General features: G+C 49.7%; 1 protein-coding gene across 3 annotated transcripts in view; it reads right to left on the reverse strand.

Annotated features, from left to right (window-relative positions):
- Positions 1 to 22,112, reverse strand: part of UBE2O (ubiquitin conjugating enzyme E2 O) — a 64,376-nt gene that overhangs the window by 12,286 nt on the left and 29,978 nt on the right. For all 3 annotated transcript variants that reach the window (XM_017535829.2, XM_037741066.1, XM_017535828.2), the window contains exons 2-3: positions 3,016 to 3,075; positions 2,709 to 2,819 (exon numbers count right to left, since the gene is read on the reverse strand). In XM_017535829.2, the coding sequence (XP_017391318.1) occupies positions 2,709 to 2,819; positions 3,016 to 3,075 (171 nt within the window). The remainder of the gene's footprint in view (positions 1 to 2,708; positions 2,820 to 3,015; positions 3,076 to 22,112) is intronic.

Below are 22,112 nucleotides of genomic sequence, written 5' to 3' on the forward strand. Positions count from 1 at the left end.
AGCCCACTGCCTGGACCGGTTGGCTACCAGTCCTAAATAGCTGCTGCAGCAGGCCATCCCTACAAGTTCTAGGCTGCATCCCAGCTGCTCTTCCCAGTGAGAAGGAAGTGGTGGTAGTGGTGGTGGTGGTGGTGGTGGTGGTGGTGGTGGTGGTGGGGCTGCCTAGAGGTAACGGGGTGGGTTATGCAGGGACAGAGGCCTGATGGCATCCATGGACATGGGACATCCATGGACACAGGACAACTGGCAAATAGGCTGTGGAGGCAGCAGGCAGAGGAGGCAGCCATACAGCTGAGGGGTGGCTATATGGACAGTGTTCTGAGTAAATCCATTGGCATATCAAGGATATTGACAGCCGAGTCCCTCACTGTTGAAGGTGCCAGGTGTTTACTAACAGAAGGGGAGAAGGAAGGAGGAGAAGGAAGAGTCATCCGAGGTATTTAAGTGGAATTGGATGTATCAGGATGAACTTATATATTTTATTTTATTTCTATTGTTGAGACAGGGTCTTGCTCTGTTGCCCAGACTGGAGTGCAATGGTATGATCTTCTTGGCTTACTGCAACCTCTGTCTTTGGGCTCAAGTGATTCTCCCACCTCAGTCTCCTGAGTAGCTGGGACTACAGGGATGCATCACCATGCCCGGCTAATTTTTTCGTATTTTTTTTTTTGTTGTTGAGATGAGGTTTTGCTATGTTACCCAGGCTGGTCTTGAACTCCTGAGCTCAAGTGATCCACCTGTCTCAGCCTCTCAGTGTTGGGATTATAGGCATGAACCACCGTGCCTGGCGTGAACTCATATACTTTACATACACATAGAACAGGTAGTGACATATTTAGATGTGTGTATACATGTAATACATGTGTATTTCCCAGTGTGTCCCAAAAGGGCCAAGTAGCAATTAGCACACCTAGCATCCAGATTTGGGTTTTAAAAATTCCATTCTTTGAACGCAATGAGGCTTCTTGGAGAAATGGTTGATTCTGGGGCTGGATCACAAAAAGTGCAAGATGAGCCTGGCATAGCACATCTCATGCCAGAAAGAAAGAAAATACTTAAAAAAACAACATAAAGGGCCATGTGAAAAGGACATGAAAGCCAGCCTGAAGAGGCTCCCATTGGCTATATCTGGGATCACCTAAGCAACAGGACAGGTAATAGTAGCAATTAATTACAACCAATGGATAAAACAGAAATCTCTAAGTCCATACTGATTTTAAAAAATGAATAAATAGGCCGGGCGCGGTGGCTCAAGCCTGCAATCCCAGCACTGTGGGAGGCCGAGGCGGGTGGATCACGAGGTCAAGAGATCGAGACCATCCTGGTCAACATGGTGAAACCCCGTCTCTACTAAAAATACAAAAAATTAGCTGGGCATGGTGGCGCGTGCCTGTAATCCCAGCTACTCAGGAGGCTGAGGCAGGAGAATTGCCTGAACCCAGGAGGCGGAGGTTGCGGTGAGCCGAGATCGCGCCATTGCACTCCAGCCTGGGTAACATGAGTGAAACTCCGTCTCACAAAAAAAAAAAAAAAAAAAAAGAAATGGGGGGCAGCCAGGGAGTCATAAAACCACCATTTAGCAACATCAGAGCAATGGCTGGTGCAGGTGGAACTGTGAATGGAGGTCAAAGCTGATGGATTTCAGTTTGACAAATGATAGGTAGTTCATCGACATAATCTGGGACTATGTTCCCACAGATCACTTAAGCGGGTAAATGGTGAGTTTATGGTGGAGAGACCTGGAGGACACCAACATGACCAGGGATCAAAGTGAACAACCCCAACACTTTGTCTACAGGGTACCATGAACCAGCGCAAAGCTCAGTGGCATTTCTGTGGCAGGCCTGCCATGAATGCGTGGGCATGAGGCAATACCAGACAGACCCAGGCTGAGGGTCAAGTTACTGAATGTATCACTGTTTGGGACATGGAAGACAAAGATAGGCTGGGAAATGATTCCAGATTGGAAAGAAATTAAAGAGGTGACAACTAAACGCAAGATGCATTCCTGAATTGGGTCCTGGATCCGGAAAAAAACAAAAAAAGAGTAGAGTTGGGACAAACTGAATTCGGTCTATGGACGAGACAGTAATTATCAACGTCCACTTCTCAATCTGGGGGCTAAATGGTGGTTACACTGGAGGCTGTCCTTGCTTTTGGAAAATACAGAGAGGTGTATTCAGGGGTGGGTGACAGGGCATCATATCTGTAGTTTGCTCTCAAAGCTTGCTCTTTTTTATTCCCAAAATGTTCTGGGAATAAAAAAAGACCGGAGAGGGATCTGGGGGAGAAGGAGGGAGGGAAGGTGATGGAGCAAACGGAGTGAAATCTTAACAGCAGAGGAACCTGGATGAGAGGGACACAGGAATTTACAACTTTTTGGTAGGTTTGAAATTATTTAAAAAATAAAATTATTGAAAATAATTTTTTTAAAAAGAAATATTAGAGGTGAAAGGAAACCAGTTAAAGACAACCGTACCAGCAGTCTATGCTGGGTTTGGGGAAGGGCACCTCCTGACCTCGTGTCTAAATGGCTTACTGGAAAGCAGCAAAAACAAGGCTACAGGAGCCAGCTGGTTGCTGTGCTCTGCCTTCTGATCCAGGAAGGCTGTGCTTGGCAAGAGCGCAGAGAAGGCTACAGCCCTGAGGTCATGTCCTAGAGAATCAGAGGGCCCAGGAAGGACGATGAGAAGACAGGGCTGGCTCACCCAGATGTGCTGCAGGTCCTTGCTGTTGACGGGATAGATGATGCAGTTGGTGCCAATGAGCTTGACGGCGCAGTCGATGTTGACGTCAATCACTGTGCCACACTGACTGTCCTGGGGGAGGGAGGAGGCATGCAAGCCCCGAGGCACAGCAGCCCTGGTCCCCATGGGAGACCCAGCCCAGGCCACCCCAGCGTGTCCCCTGCAGAGCTGACCAGCTCTCCCACATACAGAGTGCGAGGTGGGCAGGTTCAAGTCCCCAAGGTGGCTGCCCCCAGGCCCAGGGCTGGGGTGGGGATGCAGGACTCACCGTGGATCGCATGTGCCGGACCACATCTCGGGGTACCACAGAACGGTCCTCTAGTTTCAGCTGTAAAAGGAAATACCAGTGTGAGAGAATGGGTTCTGAAGCCACCACAGAATACATTTTTCTTCCAAGTTCTTCTGAAGTGTCACATCCACACTGCTAAGTGCACAAATCTTGTGTTCGGCTAGAAGCATTTTCACAGACTACACACACCTCCAACCAGCACCTAGACTCACCGGCAGAGCGAGTCACCCGCAGGCCTCCCGGTACCCCTATGGTCACTGTCTCGCCCACCAACGGCAAACACTCAGCTGACTGGAAGTATCCTTCCTCATGCTGAATGCAGTTCAATGACAGATCACATAAGGCCGCACTTTAATTAAGGATTTAACAGCCCATTCTACAGAGAACAAAATATTTGCTTTGTGTTAAATCGTTTTTCTGCCCTCTGCAAGTACCTGCCCCTGGCTGATCAGTGCTGAGAGAGAGTGGGCTGGGAGAGGAGCAAGACACCGGGCTGTGCTGGGTCACCCTGAAGCCCGGCTATCACCGGACATCACATTCTAATCTGGGTTATCCTCCTGACCAGCTGTGGCCTGCACTTTATCTGCTGCGCTGTAGAGCCCTACAGGCTGCTGAGTAACCCTCAGGACGGCTGGCTCTTGGAGCCTGGCCGACTGCAGGAGCATCTGACTGTCCCTTTATGCACAGCTAGCAGCAACCGCTGCCTCCTGCTGCTCCACATCCCAACAGCCTAGGCAGGAGATGCTTCCACCAGGCCAGCCTGCCTTCTTTTTTGCTGGTTCCTCAAGCCTGGGGCAGCTCCTTTATGGTTCTTTACTGAGTCATAATCATGGACAGGTCTCCGCGTGTGTCTACTTCCAAGACCCCAGACCACGTGCCTAGAGAGCTGTTTCCTCAAACAGCCAACCAGACACTCTGCGGTGGCAGCCTCTCTTGACCTGGGGCACTGAGAGGTCACCACCAAGAAAGGAGAACTGAGTTGCTGAAAAAGGAAGATACTGGCGCAAGGTCACTTAAATGCTAGCAATGAAGACTAAAACAAACTCTGCCAGTAGAACATGACTCAACAAAAAAAAGGAAAGAAAACCAAAGGACCCCTTCACCAACCACCAGTGCAGACAGTCCACAGGAACTCATGAACCCAAGCTTTTTGTTTTTTGTTTTTTAACATGGAGTCTCACTCTGTTGCCCAGGCTGGAGTGCAATGGCGCAACCTTGGCTCACTGCAACCTCCGCCTCCCGGGTTCAAGTGATTTTCCTGCCTCAGCCTACTGAGTAGCTGGGGCTGCGGGCACATGCCACCATGATCTGGCTAATTTTTGTATTTTTAGTAGAGACGGGGTTTCACTAGGTTGGCCAGGCTGGTCTCAAACTCCTGACCCCGTGATCTGCCCTCTTCAGCCTCCCAAAGTACTGGGATTACAGGTGTTGAGCCACTGTGTCCAGCTATGAGCTCAGGTTTCAAATGACAAGCCCAGTCCTTAAAAAAAAGGGTTCTTGAGTCGGACACAAGAACCTCAGGCAAACCACTCCTGCTGACACGTGGAAGGAGGGATGACAGCAGCCATCTCAAGCGTGGCTAAGGTGGAGTCACCAAGGCAGTGGGTACACAGGTGGCCCATGATGCATGGTAGACAGCAGGCACTCAGCAAGGCCAGCAGCTGTGATCACTGGCCCTGAGAGGTGCAGGCTGAAGAGCCCTGAAAGGCCAAGCTCTCCTTACAACTGCTCCAAGACCCCAGGAGGCTCAAGGGGCATGCTGGCGTGATGGTGCCACTTTTCTAACTGTAAGCACTTTTGTGTGCTGTAACCCTCTGTGCCCAATTCTCCATTCTGAGACATGGTATTTTTTTGCACTGCCCCATCCTATCTTAATCCCCTGGTCCCATTTTAGACTTTAAAAAGTCACAACTGCTCTCAGAGAAACCATAAGCTGCAGGACTTCAGAGTCCAGTGCAAGGGGGACTGCACCACATGCGGTGGGAGGGCTGCCTCCACCACTTATGGGTCCCTGAGAGACCAGCCAGGAAAGCAGGCAAGAACAGCACAGACACAGACCTAAATCAGTGCAGTCATTGATGGGACACTCTGCTCAGCCTAACCACACCCTTGGGAGTGCAGGGGAAACAGGTGTCAACTCTGAAGCTGAAGCAGAAACAAAACAGCTGGTGAAAGCTGGCATCATGGTAAGGCCAGAGGCTGGCAGGGCAGGCAGTGCCCAGTGCTCCCAGGAGAGGGAGCCAGTGCAGCAAATGCCATCCTTCCCATGGGGCTCTCCAGACAAGTGGCTCGGCCCCACCAGGATCCTGCCTCCAGGGGCTCTACAGCTCTTCTGATCTTTCTATGACGGGAAGTTACATTTCTCCAAAGCCCTGACAGTGCTGGGAACAGAGCAGGAGTGACAAGGGGCTGGGAGATGGTAACATGGTGGCTACAATCCCTTCCATGGGGAATTAGATACCGAGACAACGGCGTCTGGAAGGACTCAGGATGACTTGGGAGGCTCTCCATCATCTCTCTCATGACTTTCCTTCCTAACTCCCTATACCCCACCCATAATGGATGCTGGCTTTCTCCAAATAAGCCCATACCCTCCCATCTGTGAGCCAGTCCACTGGACAGTTCCTTCCAAATGTCCTCCTCTCCCTGCCTCCATGTGTGCAACCTGCTTCATAAAGCCTTTCAGTGCTCTCATCGGGAAGGAGCCGCTGTGTTCCTGGAGAATGCTAGAGCTCTGGAGTCCTCAGCCTCATGTTAACCAGGTGCTTCCTATCTGCCAAGGCAGCTCTCTAAGCGCTTCACTGCTTTCATGCATGAAGTGCTCCACAACCCACGAAGCACATCACTGCCATGCTCATTTTGCAGATATGCAAACTGAGACAAAGAAAATAAGCAATCATTCAATGTCACAAAGCTCTTAAGTAGTGGACCTGAACTCAGGCAGTTTGGCTCCAGAGTCAGTCCGTTCTCTTAACCACATAAAAAGCTCATCTCTTCCTGGAGCTACAGAGACAGGAAGAGACTTCTGGCAAGTCTACACATTTAAAGACAGCGACTCTTCTGCTTATGAAAGAAATAAAAACTCTCTTCATTTCTGGGGCACATGGAAGGCAGCTGTGGTGGCCACTGACTGAGGATGCCTGCTGGGCACAGTCTGCCCTCTACTTCCCCTTTCACTTCCAAAGAGCAAGTGACAGGTGCCAGCCGGCCCGGCACGCAAACACTAGAGGGCACTGTGTTTTCCCACTCTGGGAAAACACCAGATGTGTGAACAAAGCTAAGCCTTGGAATAAAACCCAATCCCTACTGTTAAGAGGTGCCCTGCTTGTAGTTTTTTGTTTTTTTGGGGTTGTTTTTTTTTTAATATGATTATCTTTGTTTGTTTATTTATTTGAGACAGAGTCTTACTCTGTCACCCAGGCTGGAGTGCAGTGGCGCAATCTCAGCTCGCTGCAGGTTCAGGCAATTCTCCTCCTCCACCTCCAAGGTTCAAGCGATTCTCCTGCCTCAGCCTCCCGAGTAGCTGGGATTGTAGCCTGCTTATAGTTTTTTAAAAAATTGTTACTAGCAGGGGATCTGGGGTTGGGGGGTTAAGAGATTTCAACCGTCCTCATGGGCTCTGAAATTCTAAACCACCTCAGAGTTGATGAGCTATTTATTGTCTAACATTTCTTACAGAGTTGTAGCTATCAGAGGTTTCTGAACAGAAAAAGGACAAGATGCCAAAATGCTAACAATGTTTCTAAGCCAGGAGGGGTTGTGGCTGGTTTAAGATGAACCCACATTACTTTGCACACATGTGACACTACTGTGGGCTTCCCAGTGGAACCCAGGACCAAAATCCTTTGTGCCTCTTCCGGAAACAGGGGCAGCAAACACAGCTGCCCTCCGAGGAGAGGGATTCTGGCAAATGCTAAGCACCCGTTCTCCTGCAGGGGGGAAGCAGACAGATAGACAGACAGATGCAGGGAAGGTGGTACCAAGTGCCACAAAGAAAAACTGGGCAACGTGGGGGCTTGCAGGGGAGAGCACAGCGAGGGAGTTTAAATGGGTGGTAAGGAAAGGCCCCTTCAAGGTGATGCTGAACCAGAGATTGGGGTGAGATGGGGAGTGAGCTTACCATGCAGGGAGGAGTAGCCGTCAAGGTGCTGGGTGGAGTGATGGGCACCAGCTGGCAGGGCTTCAAGAAGGCAGAAGGCATGGAGCCTGCTTATTCAGGCCTTAGAGAACCATAGGGAGGGCTTAAGATTCTAACCTGAGCAAGATGGAAGCCCCTGAAGGCCTCGGCTCAGAGCCCTGCCTGAAGGTGATATCAAAAAGACTACCCGATTTTGGGGCAGGGAACGTGCTGAGAGAGGGAACATGGAGACCAGTTAGCCCGGTGGTTCTCACCTAGGGGTAATTTTGCTCCTCACGGGATATTTGGCAATGTCTGGAGACACTTTTGGTGGTTACAAAGGGTGATGATGCGGTAGTATCTAGTCGGCAGAGACCAGGAATGCTGAGCATCTTACAATGCACAGGACATCCCTCAGCAAAGAATGGCATAGCCAAAGCACCCACAGTGCCACAGCTGAGAAGCCCTGTAGGTGGAGGTGCAGGTGCTGAGACCTGAACAATGGCAGAGAAGGTGTGTCTGTGGACCAGCCTCTAGGTGCATCAAGTAGGAAAGCAATCAAATGGCAAGTGAGGGGTGAGGAACAATGCCAGGGGAGGAGGCAATGTGGCAGGAGGCTGGGCACTTCCCATTTGGGCCTCCCAAAGCTCTGCTGAGGGTCACTCAGAGCAGGCATTCAGGAGCCAGGGAAGCTTACTGGTGGCCTATCCTGACAGGAGCACTCTCCTCCATGGCTGCCTGACTCCAAAGGCACATGCTGCTTCTCTGAGCTACCGTCTGGAGGCCGACCCCTGGCAACACGGCAAAAGCAACTAGCTTGTCCTGCAGCTCCTGGTCCAGACCCTCATTCATAACACTGACCTTGACTAACCAGGTGGAATCCAAATTCACTGTATAAAGTATTCCAGGAATAGAAAACACAAACTGAGGCTGATCAGCATGTTGAAAATACAAGGAAGCTAAATAAAGAAGCTACTTTTTCGGGGGGAGTAGGAAGGACGGGCCTCACCCCGCTGCCCAGGCTGGAGTGCAATCATGGTTCACTGCACCCTCCATCTCCCAGGCTCAGGTAATTCTTCCACCTATCTCCTGAGTAGCTGGGACTACAGGTGTGTACCACCATGCTTGGCTAATTTTTGTGCTTTTGTACAGACAAGGTTTTGCCATGTTGCCCAGGCTGGCCTCAAATTCCTGAGCTCAAGCAATCTTCCTGCCTTGGTCTGCCACCAAAGTATTGGGATTACAGGCGTGAGACACAACACAAAGAAGCTACTTTCAAGTGATTTTGAATGTCATGTCCTGTTGGAGTGGGTGACTCCTAAAGGTTGGCCTGCTCCCTGGGGGCCAAGCCCTTGTCCCAAGGGAAAAGCTGGCTTTGTGGCTGGCCACTAGTACCAGCATCTGAATACTAAAGGGGCTCCCAGTTCAAAAGGAGGAGCTAGAGGAAGTCCAAAGGGAGGGGACTGCCTGGAGCCTCAAGGCTGGAAGCCACCAGCTATGCCACAGTCATCTCCAGGTGTCAGATACCAGGGAAGGCCAAATGGGAGAAGACATGGGTGTTCTTTTTTAATCCCAGAGGAAAAAACAACCCCATCTCTTTTGGAGGTTAGTGATGTAATCAATACCAGATCTTTGTTTTTCTTTTTTGAGACAAGGTCTCACTCTGTCACCCATGCTGGAGGGAAGTGGCAAAATCAGGGCTCACTGCAGCCTCAACCATCCAGGCTCATGTAATCCTCCTGACTCAGCCTCTTGAGTAGCTGGGACTACAGGCACACACCACCACCTGGCTAATTTTTTTTTTGTTTTTGTAGAGATGGGGTTTCACCATGTCGCCCAGGCTGTTCTTGAACTCCTGAGCTCAAGGGATCCTCCTGCTTCAACCTCCCAAAGTGCTGGGACAGGCACAAGCCACCATGCCTAGCCCCAATACTAGGTTTTCAGCTTACAGCTTGGAGTCATCTCATCCAACAGAAAAGGTCCAGCATCACGCCAAGTGCCCACTGAGGGTTCACAGACAGCCTGGGACCTCAAGGACAAGCAAATGGCCAGCCTCACACTATGTCCCTGGTGAGTGTGTAGAGAACAGGACAGCTTGCAGTGGCTCCTGACTTGGCTTTGTGTTCAAAGAGTGAGGCTTTCCCTTCGTAGGACTGAGCCAGGCCTTAGACCTCTGAAGGTCCAGCAGCCACACATAGGACTGAAGCTGTTGACCTAGGCCAGGACTCAAAGACCAAGTTCCTAAAAGGAAGATGAGGTTAGACCAGCATTGGAAATTTCTAAATTCCAATTTGCTACTTCCCAAAGAGTAAAAACAATCTGAGAAACACCACTCCTCCACGCTCTCCCTGATCCCCCACGTCTTATAGTCTGAGCTGGGTCTGAGTCTTAGGCATGTGGAAAAAGGATGAAATAAGATAGTGGTCAATTGTGGGTGTGGGAGAGACAGAGCTTCCAATTGTGCTGGGGACCTCAGGACTCCTAAGCAGCATCTTTCCCTCCCCTCCTGTCCCAGCTGAGGTCCCTCTGACTCTTCGGTTGTCCCTGAGCTTGAAGAGTCTAGCTCCACGTTGCGGTGCGCCCAATCAATGCCAGTACAGGTGTGGCACCACTATAGTCCAAGACAGGGGTCATGTGTGTTAGTACACATATAGATACTTTTTTGACTAAGAAACTCAACTCGGTTTTGGGGTGTGAAAACAGGAAACCTTGCTGAATCCTAGGATCCCACTTTTTTAGTGCTGGAGGATCTCACTCTACTGAATTCTCTGCCCAGTGCCTGCACTGACTCTTGGTCCTTTCCAGCCAGGCTTCAGGCCAGTTATGTCAGAGGGAGGACATCCCTCTCAACAGAAACTGGTCTTGGAACCAAAAAACACGCAAGCAAACACAAAACCCAGGACCTCCAAAGTCACACTCAGGTGCTTTTAGGGTGAGGAACTTTAACTTTCTGACCTGACTTAAAATTTTACCAAACTGGCCTGAACAGTAAAACTAGGAGGGGCAGAAAATGGGGCCTCCTGTTGGTGCTGGCCTCTTCCAGCTTCTTCCTAAGCCCGAGTTTCCAGTTTGGACTGGATTTGAGGATATGACTGGTCGGTAATTCCAGCTGGTGCGAGTGTAAAGACTTTCTCAGAGCAGTTGACCATCATGTGGCTGAGCCCTGATAACCCAGTAATCAGCTCACTGCCCACCTGAGGACAGAAGGTTTTAGCAGCAAAGCACAAATGGCCAGGGGGCCTCACATGCCTGGGGGAGGGGAGGGAGGACCTCTAGAAATGGCTGGAAGTAAACGAAATGTTGGTATCCCTAGCTGGAAAATTCTGTCAATCATGTGCTATGGAAGGCATTCAACAGAGAAGCTGTGCTAAGACTGAGGTCAATCGATTCAATAGCTTTTGAGTGTTTTCTATAGAGCCAGGACAAGACAAGAGTACAAATATATAATTAAGAATGGGCATTAGCTTTCTAGAACTTACATTGAGATGAGGAAGATAACATGAAATTACACCTGACAACAGTTATACACAAGCAAATATACAAGCAAATACAGCCCTGAACCGAGTCCTGTTTCTGGATGGTAGAGGGGTAAGGCAGGAGGATCCAGGCTGCAGGGGAACTACACACCAGTGACAGTACACCTCCCACACCCACGCCCTCTCTGATCTCACAGTGCAGACTCTCAGGCTGGGCAATGCAGTGTAGCTGCATTCACTGCCTGGAAACTTGGCTGCAGCTTGTCAGCTTGCTGGAATGGCCTGGAGGCACAGCCTGCCCAGAGGGACAGAGAAAGAGGACTGAGTCCAACCGCCTGCTAAGTGAGGGGGAAGGCTGCGGAGCTCAGCTTGGCAGGGGGCCAGTGGGAGGCCTGGGCAGCAGGACTGGTCTCTGCAGATGCTGCAGTGTTTGATATGCAATATGTGCACTTGGCGGCAGGAGCTGGGAGTCAAGAATGAGCGCAGCCCTGTATCCCTCATCTTGGCTCTGGGCTTGTCCATCTGGCTTAAAAAAAGTAAGAACAGCCAGGGCTCCTGCATTTGAAGGAAAGGGAAAAATGGGCATCTTTAGGAGAAGGTGGCCTCCCTCCTCAAAAGTATAAGTAAAAGGCAGAAAAGTGATCAGCATGATTTCAAGTCCTGTTCTTGTCAGGCCTGACTGGGCTATCACTGCCTAACCAGTAGGCCTGGACTGCTTCATTTCAGATGCGACAGGCTGCAGTCCTGTGGCTGCCGGGCATCCCTGAGAGCAAGAAGGGAGCCGGCCAGCCAGCCAGCCACAGAGCAAATTCATAGCCTCAACACTCCACAGTGTCTGATGCCATGTTAGTTCGTGGAATGAGGACCTAGGCTGCGAATCACACAAACTGATCCTGACGGAGCTTGCCAGGAAAGAACTCCATGTGTATTGCCTCTTCCAACCCTTATGACCCCCACAAAGGAGACATCACTCTTTTTCTCATTCCACAGGAGCCTGGGTGGCTTGGAGAAGTAAATGACCTGCCTAAGGTCAACCAAGTGCTGGGACTCCAGAGCTTTTGCTCTGCTCACCTGTCTTTCCTCATTTGACCTGTATGGCCCCTGAGCATGGCCCTTGGTACCCCTGGAGCAATTAGAACAATGTTGCCATTCAAGTGTGGCCCTGAGTCTGGCACAGTGGCTCACACCTGTAATCCCACTGCTTTGAGAAGCCAAGGCAGCAGACCACTTGAGGTCAAGAGTTCGAGACCAGCCTGGCCAACATGGTGAAATCCTATCTCTCCTAAAAATACAAAAATTAGCTGGCCATGGTGGCGTGCAACTGTAATCCCAGCTACTTGAGAGGATGAGGCAGGAGAATCACTTGAGCCAAGCAGGTGGAGGTTGCAGTTGAGCCAAGATCGCACGATTGCACTCCAGCCTGGGCAACAGAGTAAGACTCTGTACCAAAAAAGAAAAAACAAAAAAAACCCCAAAAAAACAAAAACAAAAACAAAACTGTGGCCCTGGACTAGCAGCCCAGTGTTTTCCCTGAGCTTGCTGGAAATGCAGACTCTCAGGCCCCATCCCAGACCTGCTGCCCAGGAATCATTTGAAAAAGTTCCCCAAATGAATCTGATAAAATGCCCCCTCCGCCTCCAAGAAACAGCTAAAAGGGACTGTATCCCTCTGAGCTGCTTGTGGGAAAATTCCAGTTTGGGGGAAACACTGGTGTTCTCTGTAGCTACGTTCCCCAGGAGAAGAGGAGCCCTGGAGGGGCCATGTCCAAGTCTAGGGCCTGGTCTCAGCTACAACAGATCCCACATGGAAGAGACAAAACCTTCCTGAGCTCACACCAACTTCCACGTGCTTCTCAAACACCTGCAGTTGCTATTTCAAGGCAGATGAAATGAATACCATCCCAGGCTGCTGGCATCACGGGGACACCAGCTGGCCTGGAGAGTGGGAGTTGTACAAAATGTCACTTCTTAGTTGGATCATTAGGTCCTAAGTCCCTCAACTGCTCACCTCTCCACCTCCACTTCTCCCAAGGCACAACAGCAAGAAGCAGCTCATCTCAAGACAGTGAGCCAGGACTCAAATACTAACTAAAACAGCACCAGCATGGAGACTGGGAGGAATTTCTGCCCAATTATGTAGGTACAGTGAGACAAAGCTGCAGGTGGTTGCATGGAGGCTGCACACTGCAGGGTACGGAGATGTGGAGTATGGGCTTTGGGGCACAGGGACCAGGTCCTGCAAGGGCCACAGAGTTGCACTCCCTGGCTTTGTGTGCTGGAGTCATGTCACCTCTCTGGGCACCAGACACTTCATCAGGGGGTTGGGCAACACTGAGCTGAGTGAGCTCCAGGCCCTTGCAGCTACGGCTCCAGAGCTTGTCCCCTAAACACCTCCTGGGGCCCCGATTTCCACCTGCTTGGTACCTCTCTCTGCCTCAGGGGCAGGCTTCTGCTCTTCACATGTGGGCATCCCGACTGATCGTCAGAGCAGGCCAGGTGAAAGGCAAAGACATCCCTGGGCCGCACTGCCCAAGGAGGACCCCAGGGCTGGGGCACCAGGGCAGGTCCCTAGATGAGAGCCTCTTCCCTGAAGACAATAACATTTACAACGAGCAGAACACAATGCAAAAATTAACATATAGGCACATCAGGATTTAGATGGAGAGCTATTTGAAGAGAACTAACAGGAAATCTTACAATAGTAACCTCCTTATTGACGTGGTCAAAATTCTCTACTCCCTCCTTTTTATGAGTGTGGACACACTCACCCCCAGTGATAAGAGGACATGGATGGAGGCCAAATGAGAGTGCATGGGAGACTGAACTGAGCTGGGTCTTTAGAGGCCATCACTAAAACCACCTGGTAGACAGCACGAAGGGCCTTCAAATGCAGGAGGAAAGAATGCTGAGCAGATAAAGGGGAAGGAAACAGCTATCGACAGGAGGAAAGGAAGAGAAGCAGGTGTTTGATGCTTCATGGATACATCAGACGTCTGGGTGAAGAGATGAATGTCTCGCTGCACCTGCAGAATTGCACCTCCCAGTTTCCATGCTGGTGCTGTTTGGGTTAATATTTGAGTCCTGGCTCAATGTCCTGAGATGAGCTGCTTGTTGCCGTTGTGCCTTGGGAGAAGTGGAGGTGGAGAAGTGCACAGATGAGGATCAACGCTCTTCACCACCTCAGGAGAAAGGCGCAAGGGAGATCACAAAGCTGGGATTCGTGGAGTGCCACCGGGGGGACTGGGACAGCTGCCCACACTGCCCTGGGGCATCCTGAGTAAGGGACACTAGAGAACAACAGACACCAGCATGTGAGACCTGGAACCCCAGGCTTCTGATAATTTTTTTCTATACAATTATGCATAAAACTTCCCGCTTCTAGGAGCCCACAGCCTCTGGAAAGGCTCTCCAGGCCTCATGCAGAAAGGCCTGAAGGAGGTACACAGTTCCTGAGAACAACAAACCAAACTGTACTTGGACTATAGGACACCCTCTTCAGGAGCCATGCCTTACAACCAGCAACTGTGAGGCGACATTTGGCTGTCTACACACTGCGCTGGCCTCTAAAGGGCAAATGGTGGAAGCCAACAGTTGGAGGAAGTCTAGATCTTCAATTCAGCAGTGCTGAAAACAAAAGACTGTAAGGCAGTGAAGAGTGGAGCAGCCCCTACAGGTCCCTTGGAAGAAAAAACAAGTTTTAAGGTAGTTGTTCATCAGCTTGAAAAACACGGATTCCCAATTTTTCAACCCAAACCCATTGAATGAATCTCTGGGTGAAGAGATTAATGTTCCCTAGGTGAATCTAATAAGACACTTCAACTTCTGACTGGCACAGTGACTCACGCTGTAATACCGGTACTTTGAGAGGCTGAGCTTTAAGAATCGTATAAGCCCAGGAGTTCAAGAACCAGCCTGGGCAACATAGTGAGACCCTATCTCTACAGAGTTTTTTTTTTCTTTTTTTTTTTGAGACGGAGTTTCGCTCTTGTTACCCAGGCTGGAGTGCAATGGCGCGATCTCAGCTCACCGCAACCTCTGCCTCCTGGGTTCAGGCAATTCTCCTGCCTTAGCCTTTTGAGTAGCTGGGATTACAGGCACGCGCCACCATGCCCAGTTAATGTTTTGTATTTTTAGTAGAGACGGGGTTTCACCATGTTGATCAGGATGGTCTCGATCTCTTGACCTCGTGATCCACCTGCCTCAGCCTCCCAAAGTGCTGGGATTACAGGCTTGAGCCACCGTGCCTGGCTGAGTTTTTTTTTTTTTAATTAGGCCCGGTGGCTCATGCTCATGGTCCCAGCTACTCAGGGGGCTCAGGTGAGAGGATCACTTTAGCTCAGGACCTGAAGCTGCAGTGAGTCATGATCAAACCACTGCACTCTGGCTTGGGTGACAGAGTGAGATCCCATCTCAAAAAAAAAAAAAACCCCTTTCTTTTTTTTTTTTTTAAATAAAGATGGGGTTTCACCATGATGGCCAGGCTAGTCATGAACAAAAATTCCCTTTCTTCTGAAACAAAATACACACTGACTACTTAGGAATATTTGTTTTTAATTTAAAAAATTTTTAAGTTTATTGCTGATATGGAGTGTAATGAAGAAAAAAATAGAAAAAAAAACATTTTAAGTGAAATCTAGGGATCAAGGCATGCAAGGTGGCTCAAAATAACTAACAAAGCGGAAAAAAAACCCAAAAACAAACAAAAAACCTAACAAAGCAAGAGTTGACTGATGGCCACCCCTCATCACTCCCTGACACACCCTCCCTGTGATTCAGCCCTTGGGAAAGGCAGTCCTCAAACTGATATGGCCCCAACCTTGACCCACCTCTGCTCAGGTGGTCCAGATCCCAGCTTGGACTGGTTTCCATGCTGACATGAACAAGGCCCTGGGCCAGCTGCTGTCACAGTGTGAACAAGCCGATCCTGCCAGCATGGAAACCTGGGGGACATGGTTTTTCCACCTTAAAGACTTCCAGGCAGGAAAGCCATGCTGTGGCCCAGAGAACCAGATGCTCAGGGCTGGTGACTGGACAGGAACAAGCTGGTGTTAAAGTGTGGCTCTGCCCATACGTAAACCTTTGTCAAAGTCTGAGAAAGAAGCCTGCTGGCAGAAGGATGCATCCCTGCTTGGCCTCATTCCTTGGCCATGGCCCTGGGGACCCTGGTGCTCCCCCGCCCCTCTTTTATCACCTCCCCTCAACTGCAAACGCACAGAAGCATGACATAACCTTGGGGCTGCAGAAAGATGCTGCCTCACTCCTGCTGCAGTTCATGATCCAGAGCCTCACTCTACCCAGCGCTGCAGTGGCTCCCTTCGCGCCACACTCCCAAATGCTGAGCCTTGGCTGCTAATCAATAGCCACACTCTGCAAATGCACCGTACCTTCCTAGGCAGACTCATGCTGAAAAGGAGCCACTCAGCACTGCTATTTTTAAAAATGTAAATATGGTAGGAAAAGGCAGTAAAAATAACACATAAGAGCCTTGATCCAAGGCTAATCATTTCTCCAGGGGCTAGGCTCCCAGTCAAGTGGGAGCAGGGGGCTGTGGAAGAGCAGGGGGGCCGATCTTCCCACAGCGGTCCTGGTTTCCTGCATCATTTTGTTTTCCTAATACCTGTGATTTCAGATCAATCTCAGTGGCCAGAAATGTTAGACTCACCCACACCTTTACCCAAACACACCGCTGAACAACCCCACATGCAGGCCAGGAGAATCCACACCAGAGGTACTGGCAGGTTCCATGACCCAACTGGGGAATGACATGTCAAAACAACGCTGGTTCTCCACTCCCTGCAACTCTGTAACTACATCTTTCCAAGACAATCTAGGCTAGGGGGCTGCAGACATTTCTTTTTCACAGAGAAGCAGGAGCTTTATAAAGGTAGGGGAAACCAACAAGGAAGAGACGCCAGATCCCTGGGATCAAGTGCAAGCTGGGGTCTTGCACCATTAGGTGTTGGTACTGGAGCATTCAAAATTGGCCTGCCACACACTGTTGATGTCGATGGCCACACAACGCCCCAGGCAGGCTGACCCCACTGGGTCAGCAGGGACGGCCTTGTCACTCACCCTCCTGGACTCGCAAATGCCACCTTGACAGTAAGAGTCCTCCCTCTCTTCAGCCCCCAACATCCCTGCAATAAGGTAGGACAGGATCAGGTAGCCTGCCTTCTAAGCCAAGATTTCCAACAAAATTAAATATAAACACATAGCAGCACGTATCTGGGCTGAGTTCCTGGTAAAAGGCATGGATGGGAAAGTGAACAGGACTCACCAGCACCCATCTGATAAGTGGGTGCAGTCCATCAGTACCGCAGACTTCACTTCAACAGGCCCTTGCTCCTCTGACAGGAAATAGGAAACTCACAGCTACAGCTCCCTATAGCTGAGCCCAACTGTAGGGAAATACTGCAGAAAGAAGTGACACCCTGCTGTCAGCACTCGTGGCTAACACCACATGCTTGCCATTCTTCCAGACACTGAAACATTGGAGTTACCCACATTAAAGCTACCGGAGCATAGAACATGATTTGAGTGACTATTTTCTATTTTCCCAATAATGGAGTAATTAGCACCATCTGAGATCCATTACAACTGGTAACTGATGCATTGGGACCCCTGGTTGAGAAGGGCTGGTGGACTTTCTCTCATGGAGTAAATGCCATGTGCTTCCCATTTCTCCCATCCTGGCTGGCTCTATTTCCCTCAGTCCCTAGGTCCCAGGAGGAAGTCAACAAGTCACTGGGCCAGAGTCTGGAGAAGACCAGAAGACGCCACCAGATTGCACCTGAGGATCCATCCTCTCCAATGAATCTGCATCCAACATTCTCAAAGACCACAAATCCCAGGTGGAGGAAAATGGGAAGATGGAGATGTCTCAAGGGCTCTGCTTTGTCCTTCCTTTAAGGGACAATCAAGCCACAGGAGGACAGGCAGGCCTGCGGCAATGTTTTTGAGACCTCTGTGAGTGATAAGCCATGGGACGTGTGCTAAGTAAGCCCAAAATGCTAGTTTTCGTGGCGTCTCCGGCCCTTCCTCAATGGCTCCTATTTCAGTCACTCCATCCATCCACAGCCTGAGTGGTCCTGAAAGGGCAGATGATGTGCAGAAGCATGACCTAAATGAACAACACAGGGAGAGGGCATGGGCAAAGGGCAGCTCACCTTAACCTGGCTTTTCCCAGGCTGAACTCAAGTCCCATCTCTCCTCCAGCAAGGGCTTCACAGGGACACAACCTGCCCTCGGCCTCCGGTGGCCTCTTCCTCCCATTCATCATACACTGTAGACAATCTGTTCAGTCATTCACTCACCCATTCAGCAAACTGAATAACCACTGGGTGGGCAGATGCTGTGCCAGATGCCAATGAAACACCAGGAACATGAGACTGTCCTGCAGGGCTCGGAGTAGGACCAGGGTTTGATCCCCAATAATGCCGAAGCATGACAGGCTGGGAGAAGTGCGGGCTGCCATGGGGAACAGCCATGGCTTGCAAATTCCCCCAGACAGCTGCACCCAAGTTTCTGCTCAGACATTACCTCCTCAGAAGGGCTTCTCTGGCCACCCTGTCTGGAATTGCTCCTCCTCATTCTCTATCTACCTGCTTTATTTTTCTTCACAGCACTTACTGTTCCCACACCTGCAGTCCCTGCATACAGCTATCGCTGTCTGTGTGCCCCAAGGGGGTTAGAATGTGAGGCCCACAAGGGTGGGCACTGCTCACCACTGCACCCCAGCAAGTGCCTGGAACACAAAAGTGTGCCCCTGAGGAGTCACTAGAGAGAGCTGAAGGAAAGGCCATGGGAATTGGGAACAAGTGTCAAGAAAGGAGTGGCCGGCAATGCCTGATGGTGCTGAGAGATCCAGTGCCATGGGGAACAGTGTCCCTGTTGACCTCAGCTCAGCGGTCCAATGGGTGGCATGGGCAGAAGTCCCACTGGCAGGGCCTGGAGAACATCCAGCAATCCAGGAAATAGGAATCACAGGGTGGAGCTCATTCAGGAACTACGGCTGAAGAGCAGGAAAAGGAGGAAGAGGTAGGTGAGGGGATGGATGTAAGCTGAGGAAGGGTCTCTTTTCAATACATTAAAAATAGGGTCAAGCCAGGCACAGTGGGGGTGTGCACCTGCAGTCCCAGCTACTTGAGAGGCTAAGGTGGGAGGATCGCTTAAGCCTGGGAATTCAAGCGTGCAGTTGTGACAATGCACTTCCGCGTGGGTAACGGAGTAAGACCCTGTCTCTAAAAAATAAATAAAATAAATAAGCAAAAATAAAAATAGGGTCAGGCAAGAAGCTGCCAAGGGAGTCTGAAGATTCAGGCTGGAGACATAACTGATAGAGGTGGCCTACAGTCCAGTGTCCACAAAGGAACCAGAGCCCAGGAGAGGAGACCTCCTCCCTCCGCACCAGGAGGCTCTCAGCTACTTCCAGCAGGTTGGGTTTCCTTTCTTTTTCTTTTTGAGATAGAATTTCACTCTTGTTGCCCAGGCTGGAGTGCAATGGCACAATCAGGGCTCACTGCAGCCCTGAATTCCCAGGCTTAAGCAAGGAGGTAGCTCACTGCAACCTCCACCTCCTGGGTTCAAGCAATTCTGCCTCAGCCTCCCGAGTAGCTGGGATTATAGGCATGCACCACCATGCCCAGCTAATTTTTATATTTTTAGTAGAGACGGGGTTTCATGTTGGCCAGGCTGGTCTCGAACTCTTGACCTTAGGTGATCCACCTGCCTTAGCTTCCCAAAGTGCATGAGCCACCATGCCTGGCCTGCAGGTTGGGTTTTCTAAATGGCAGCTGGAAATCCCTCAGTTGGTAAACTCAGAGGACAACACACAACCACCATCGCCTTTATGGCAGGCAGCACCTCTGCTGCTGCTTCCACCTGTGCCTCAGGCTCCGGCACAAGACGTCCTGCTGGCAGCCACTTTTTCATGCACGACTACCCTCTCACCTAGACTACAGGCTCTCAGGGACAGGGTCATGTCACACCTCTTAGTCTCTGGTGGCTGACAGAGTGCACGTGAATGGGAGGCTCAAAAATATTTGCGCACCACCTTAGGTCAATATCCTGGCCCAAGAGCTCAGCTCCCAAACCCCACCAATGGCAGTCTGTTGGTCTAATGTGACAGTTCTGACAGGTGTCCATAGTACAGGCATTGCAGATGGTGATGTGCTCAGGGCCTCAAGCCTGTGCCCTTGCCAGGATCTTGGAGGGGTGGGAGTGAGATCAATCAGGAGGCAGAAGATGGGGAAGTACCCACCCTTCCCTGCTTGTGGCCACCTTGACACACTGTCTTCATTCCTAGCTCGAAGACTGGACCTGCAGTCTCAGTAGTGGCTTTTATGAAGAGATTTTTTTTTTTTTTGGGAAGGGGTGAAACGTGGGAAGAGTTAAAAGGAAAAGGAACCATGCAGGGAATTACGTGTGTGTGTGTGTGTGTCTGTGTGTCCACCAAATGGACCAGGACTTATGTGCGTGCGTGCGTGTGTGTGTGTGTGTGCGCGCGCGCGTGCGCGTCCACCAAATGGACCAGGACTTTCCGGATCCTCAGAGAATTACATAAAAAATAAGGCACTGCCAATAGCTTTAAAACATAAAACAACATTAGCACCCTTATAAAACCCACAAGTTCATGGCTTTCTGTTGATTTAAATCTGACAACTGAATTCCAGGAATCTAGGTGGAACTACTGTTGAAGAGACATTCATTCATTCACTCATTCATTCACGAGACACAGACTTGCTCTGTTGCCCAGGCTGAAGTGGCATGATCTCAGCTCACTGCAATCACCCGAGTTCAAGTAATTCTCCTGCCTCAGCCTCCCAAATAGCTGGGATTACAGGTGTGTGTCACCATGCCGGGCTAATTTTTTGTATTTTTAGTAGAGATGGTGTTTCACAGTGTTGGCCAGGCTGGTTTCAAACTCCTGACCTCATGTGATCCACCCACCTTGGCCTCCCAAAGTGCTGGGATTACAGGGCTGAGCCACTGTGCCCAGCCCACTAATATTTTTAATATTCATTACATTCTGAAATGATATCCTGGATATATACTGGGTTAAATAAAACATTAAAATTAATTTCTGGATGAGTGAGGTGGCTCATGTCTGTAATTCCTGCACTTTGGGAGGCTGAGGTGGGAGGATTGCTTGAGGTCTGGAGTTCGAGACCTGCCTGGGCAACATCGTGAGACCCTATTTCTACATTTAAAAAAATGACAGCAGGATCCCTTAAGCCAGGAGTTTGAGGTTACAATGAGCTATAATAGAACCACTGCACTCCAGCCTGGACAACAGAGCAAGACCTCATCCACCAGCAACCACAAAAATTCATTTCACCTGTTTCTTTCAAAGTTTTAAAAATGTGACCACTTCTCAAGGTCCTTTTGCCAAAAAAAAAAAAAAGCAAAAGAAAAAAATGTGGTCACTAAAAAATTTTTAATGACCTACTGGGCTCATATTGTATTTTTCAAAATAATAATTTAGCTTAATTGTACCAAAGTAACGCATACCTAAGTTAAAAAAATCAGAGTACCAAAACCCCTCTGAAGCCCTTTGCCTGTACTCCATCTTTCCAACAGTTCCACTGCATTAATTGAAAAATGTAAATATGTTATGATGGAGGAAACGGAGCTCACAGCTGAACCAAGTGGTGCTCTGTGAATACCGTGCCCTCACACAACTATGTACATCTTGATACTTCTGTCAAATACCTATCCATTACTTTTCTAAACATCTTCAAATTACCTACAAATTATTGCAAATTATCGATCAGGTGTCTTTTGGCTTTGTCTCTTTTTCTTGTCGATCTCTCTTCCTCCTGCAGAATTCCATCCTGTCTCTCTAACCCAGACTTTTCCTCTGCTGCTCACCTGTGTCAGATCCCGTTTCCTGGATCCTGAGAAAATTCCCTAATTTTGGTGAAGAATCACTCCTTCTATCCCCTCCCCGAAAGAGGTTCATGGGAGGCACTTTTTTCCCAGCCCTTGCATGCCTAAAAGGAATCGGTTTTTTTTTTTTTTTTTTAAAGACAGGGTCTCACTCTGTCACCCAGGCTGAAGTGCAAGTAACGTGATCATGGCTCACGGCAGCCTCAATCTCCTGGGGCTCAAGTGCTCCTCTCACCTCAGCCTCCCGAGTGGCTGGGACTACAGACAAGCAACACCAGGCTTGGCTAATTTTTGTATTTTTTTCTAGAAACATCTTGCAGGGTTTTGCCATCTTTCCCAGGCTGCTCTCGAACTCTTGGGCTCAAGCAATCCTCCTGTCTTGGCTTTCCAAAGTGCTGGGATTACAGGGGTGAACCACCGTGTCCAGCCAAAAGAACTTTCTTCTCTACTTGACTGGTAATTGGGCTGGATATGGAATTCTCTCAGAATGTAGGATTTGCTCTCTTCCTGCCTGAGAACCTGTCTTAACTGGCACATGTAATCTGTTTATGTTCACTGTGATCCATGTGAATTTATTTCTATTATCTTTAGGGCTTT

The sequence above is a fragment of the Cebus imitator genome, unplaced genomic scaffold (assembly GCF_001604975.1).
Source record: "Cebus imitator isolate Cc_AM_T3 unplaced genomic scaffold, Cebus_imitator-1.0 Scaffold93, whole genome shotgun sequence".
Classification (NCBI taxonomy): Eukaryota; Metazoa; Chordata; class Mammalia; order Primates; family Cebidae; genus Cebus; species Cebus imitator.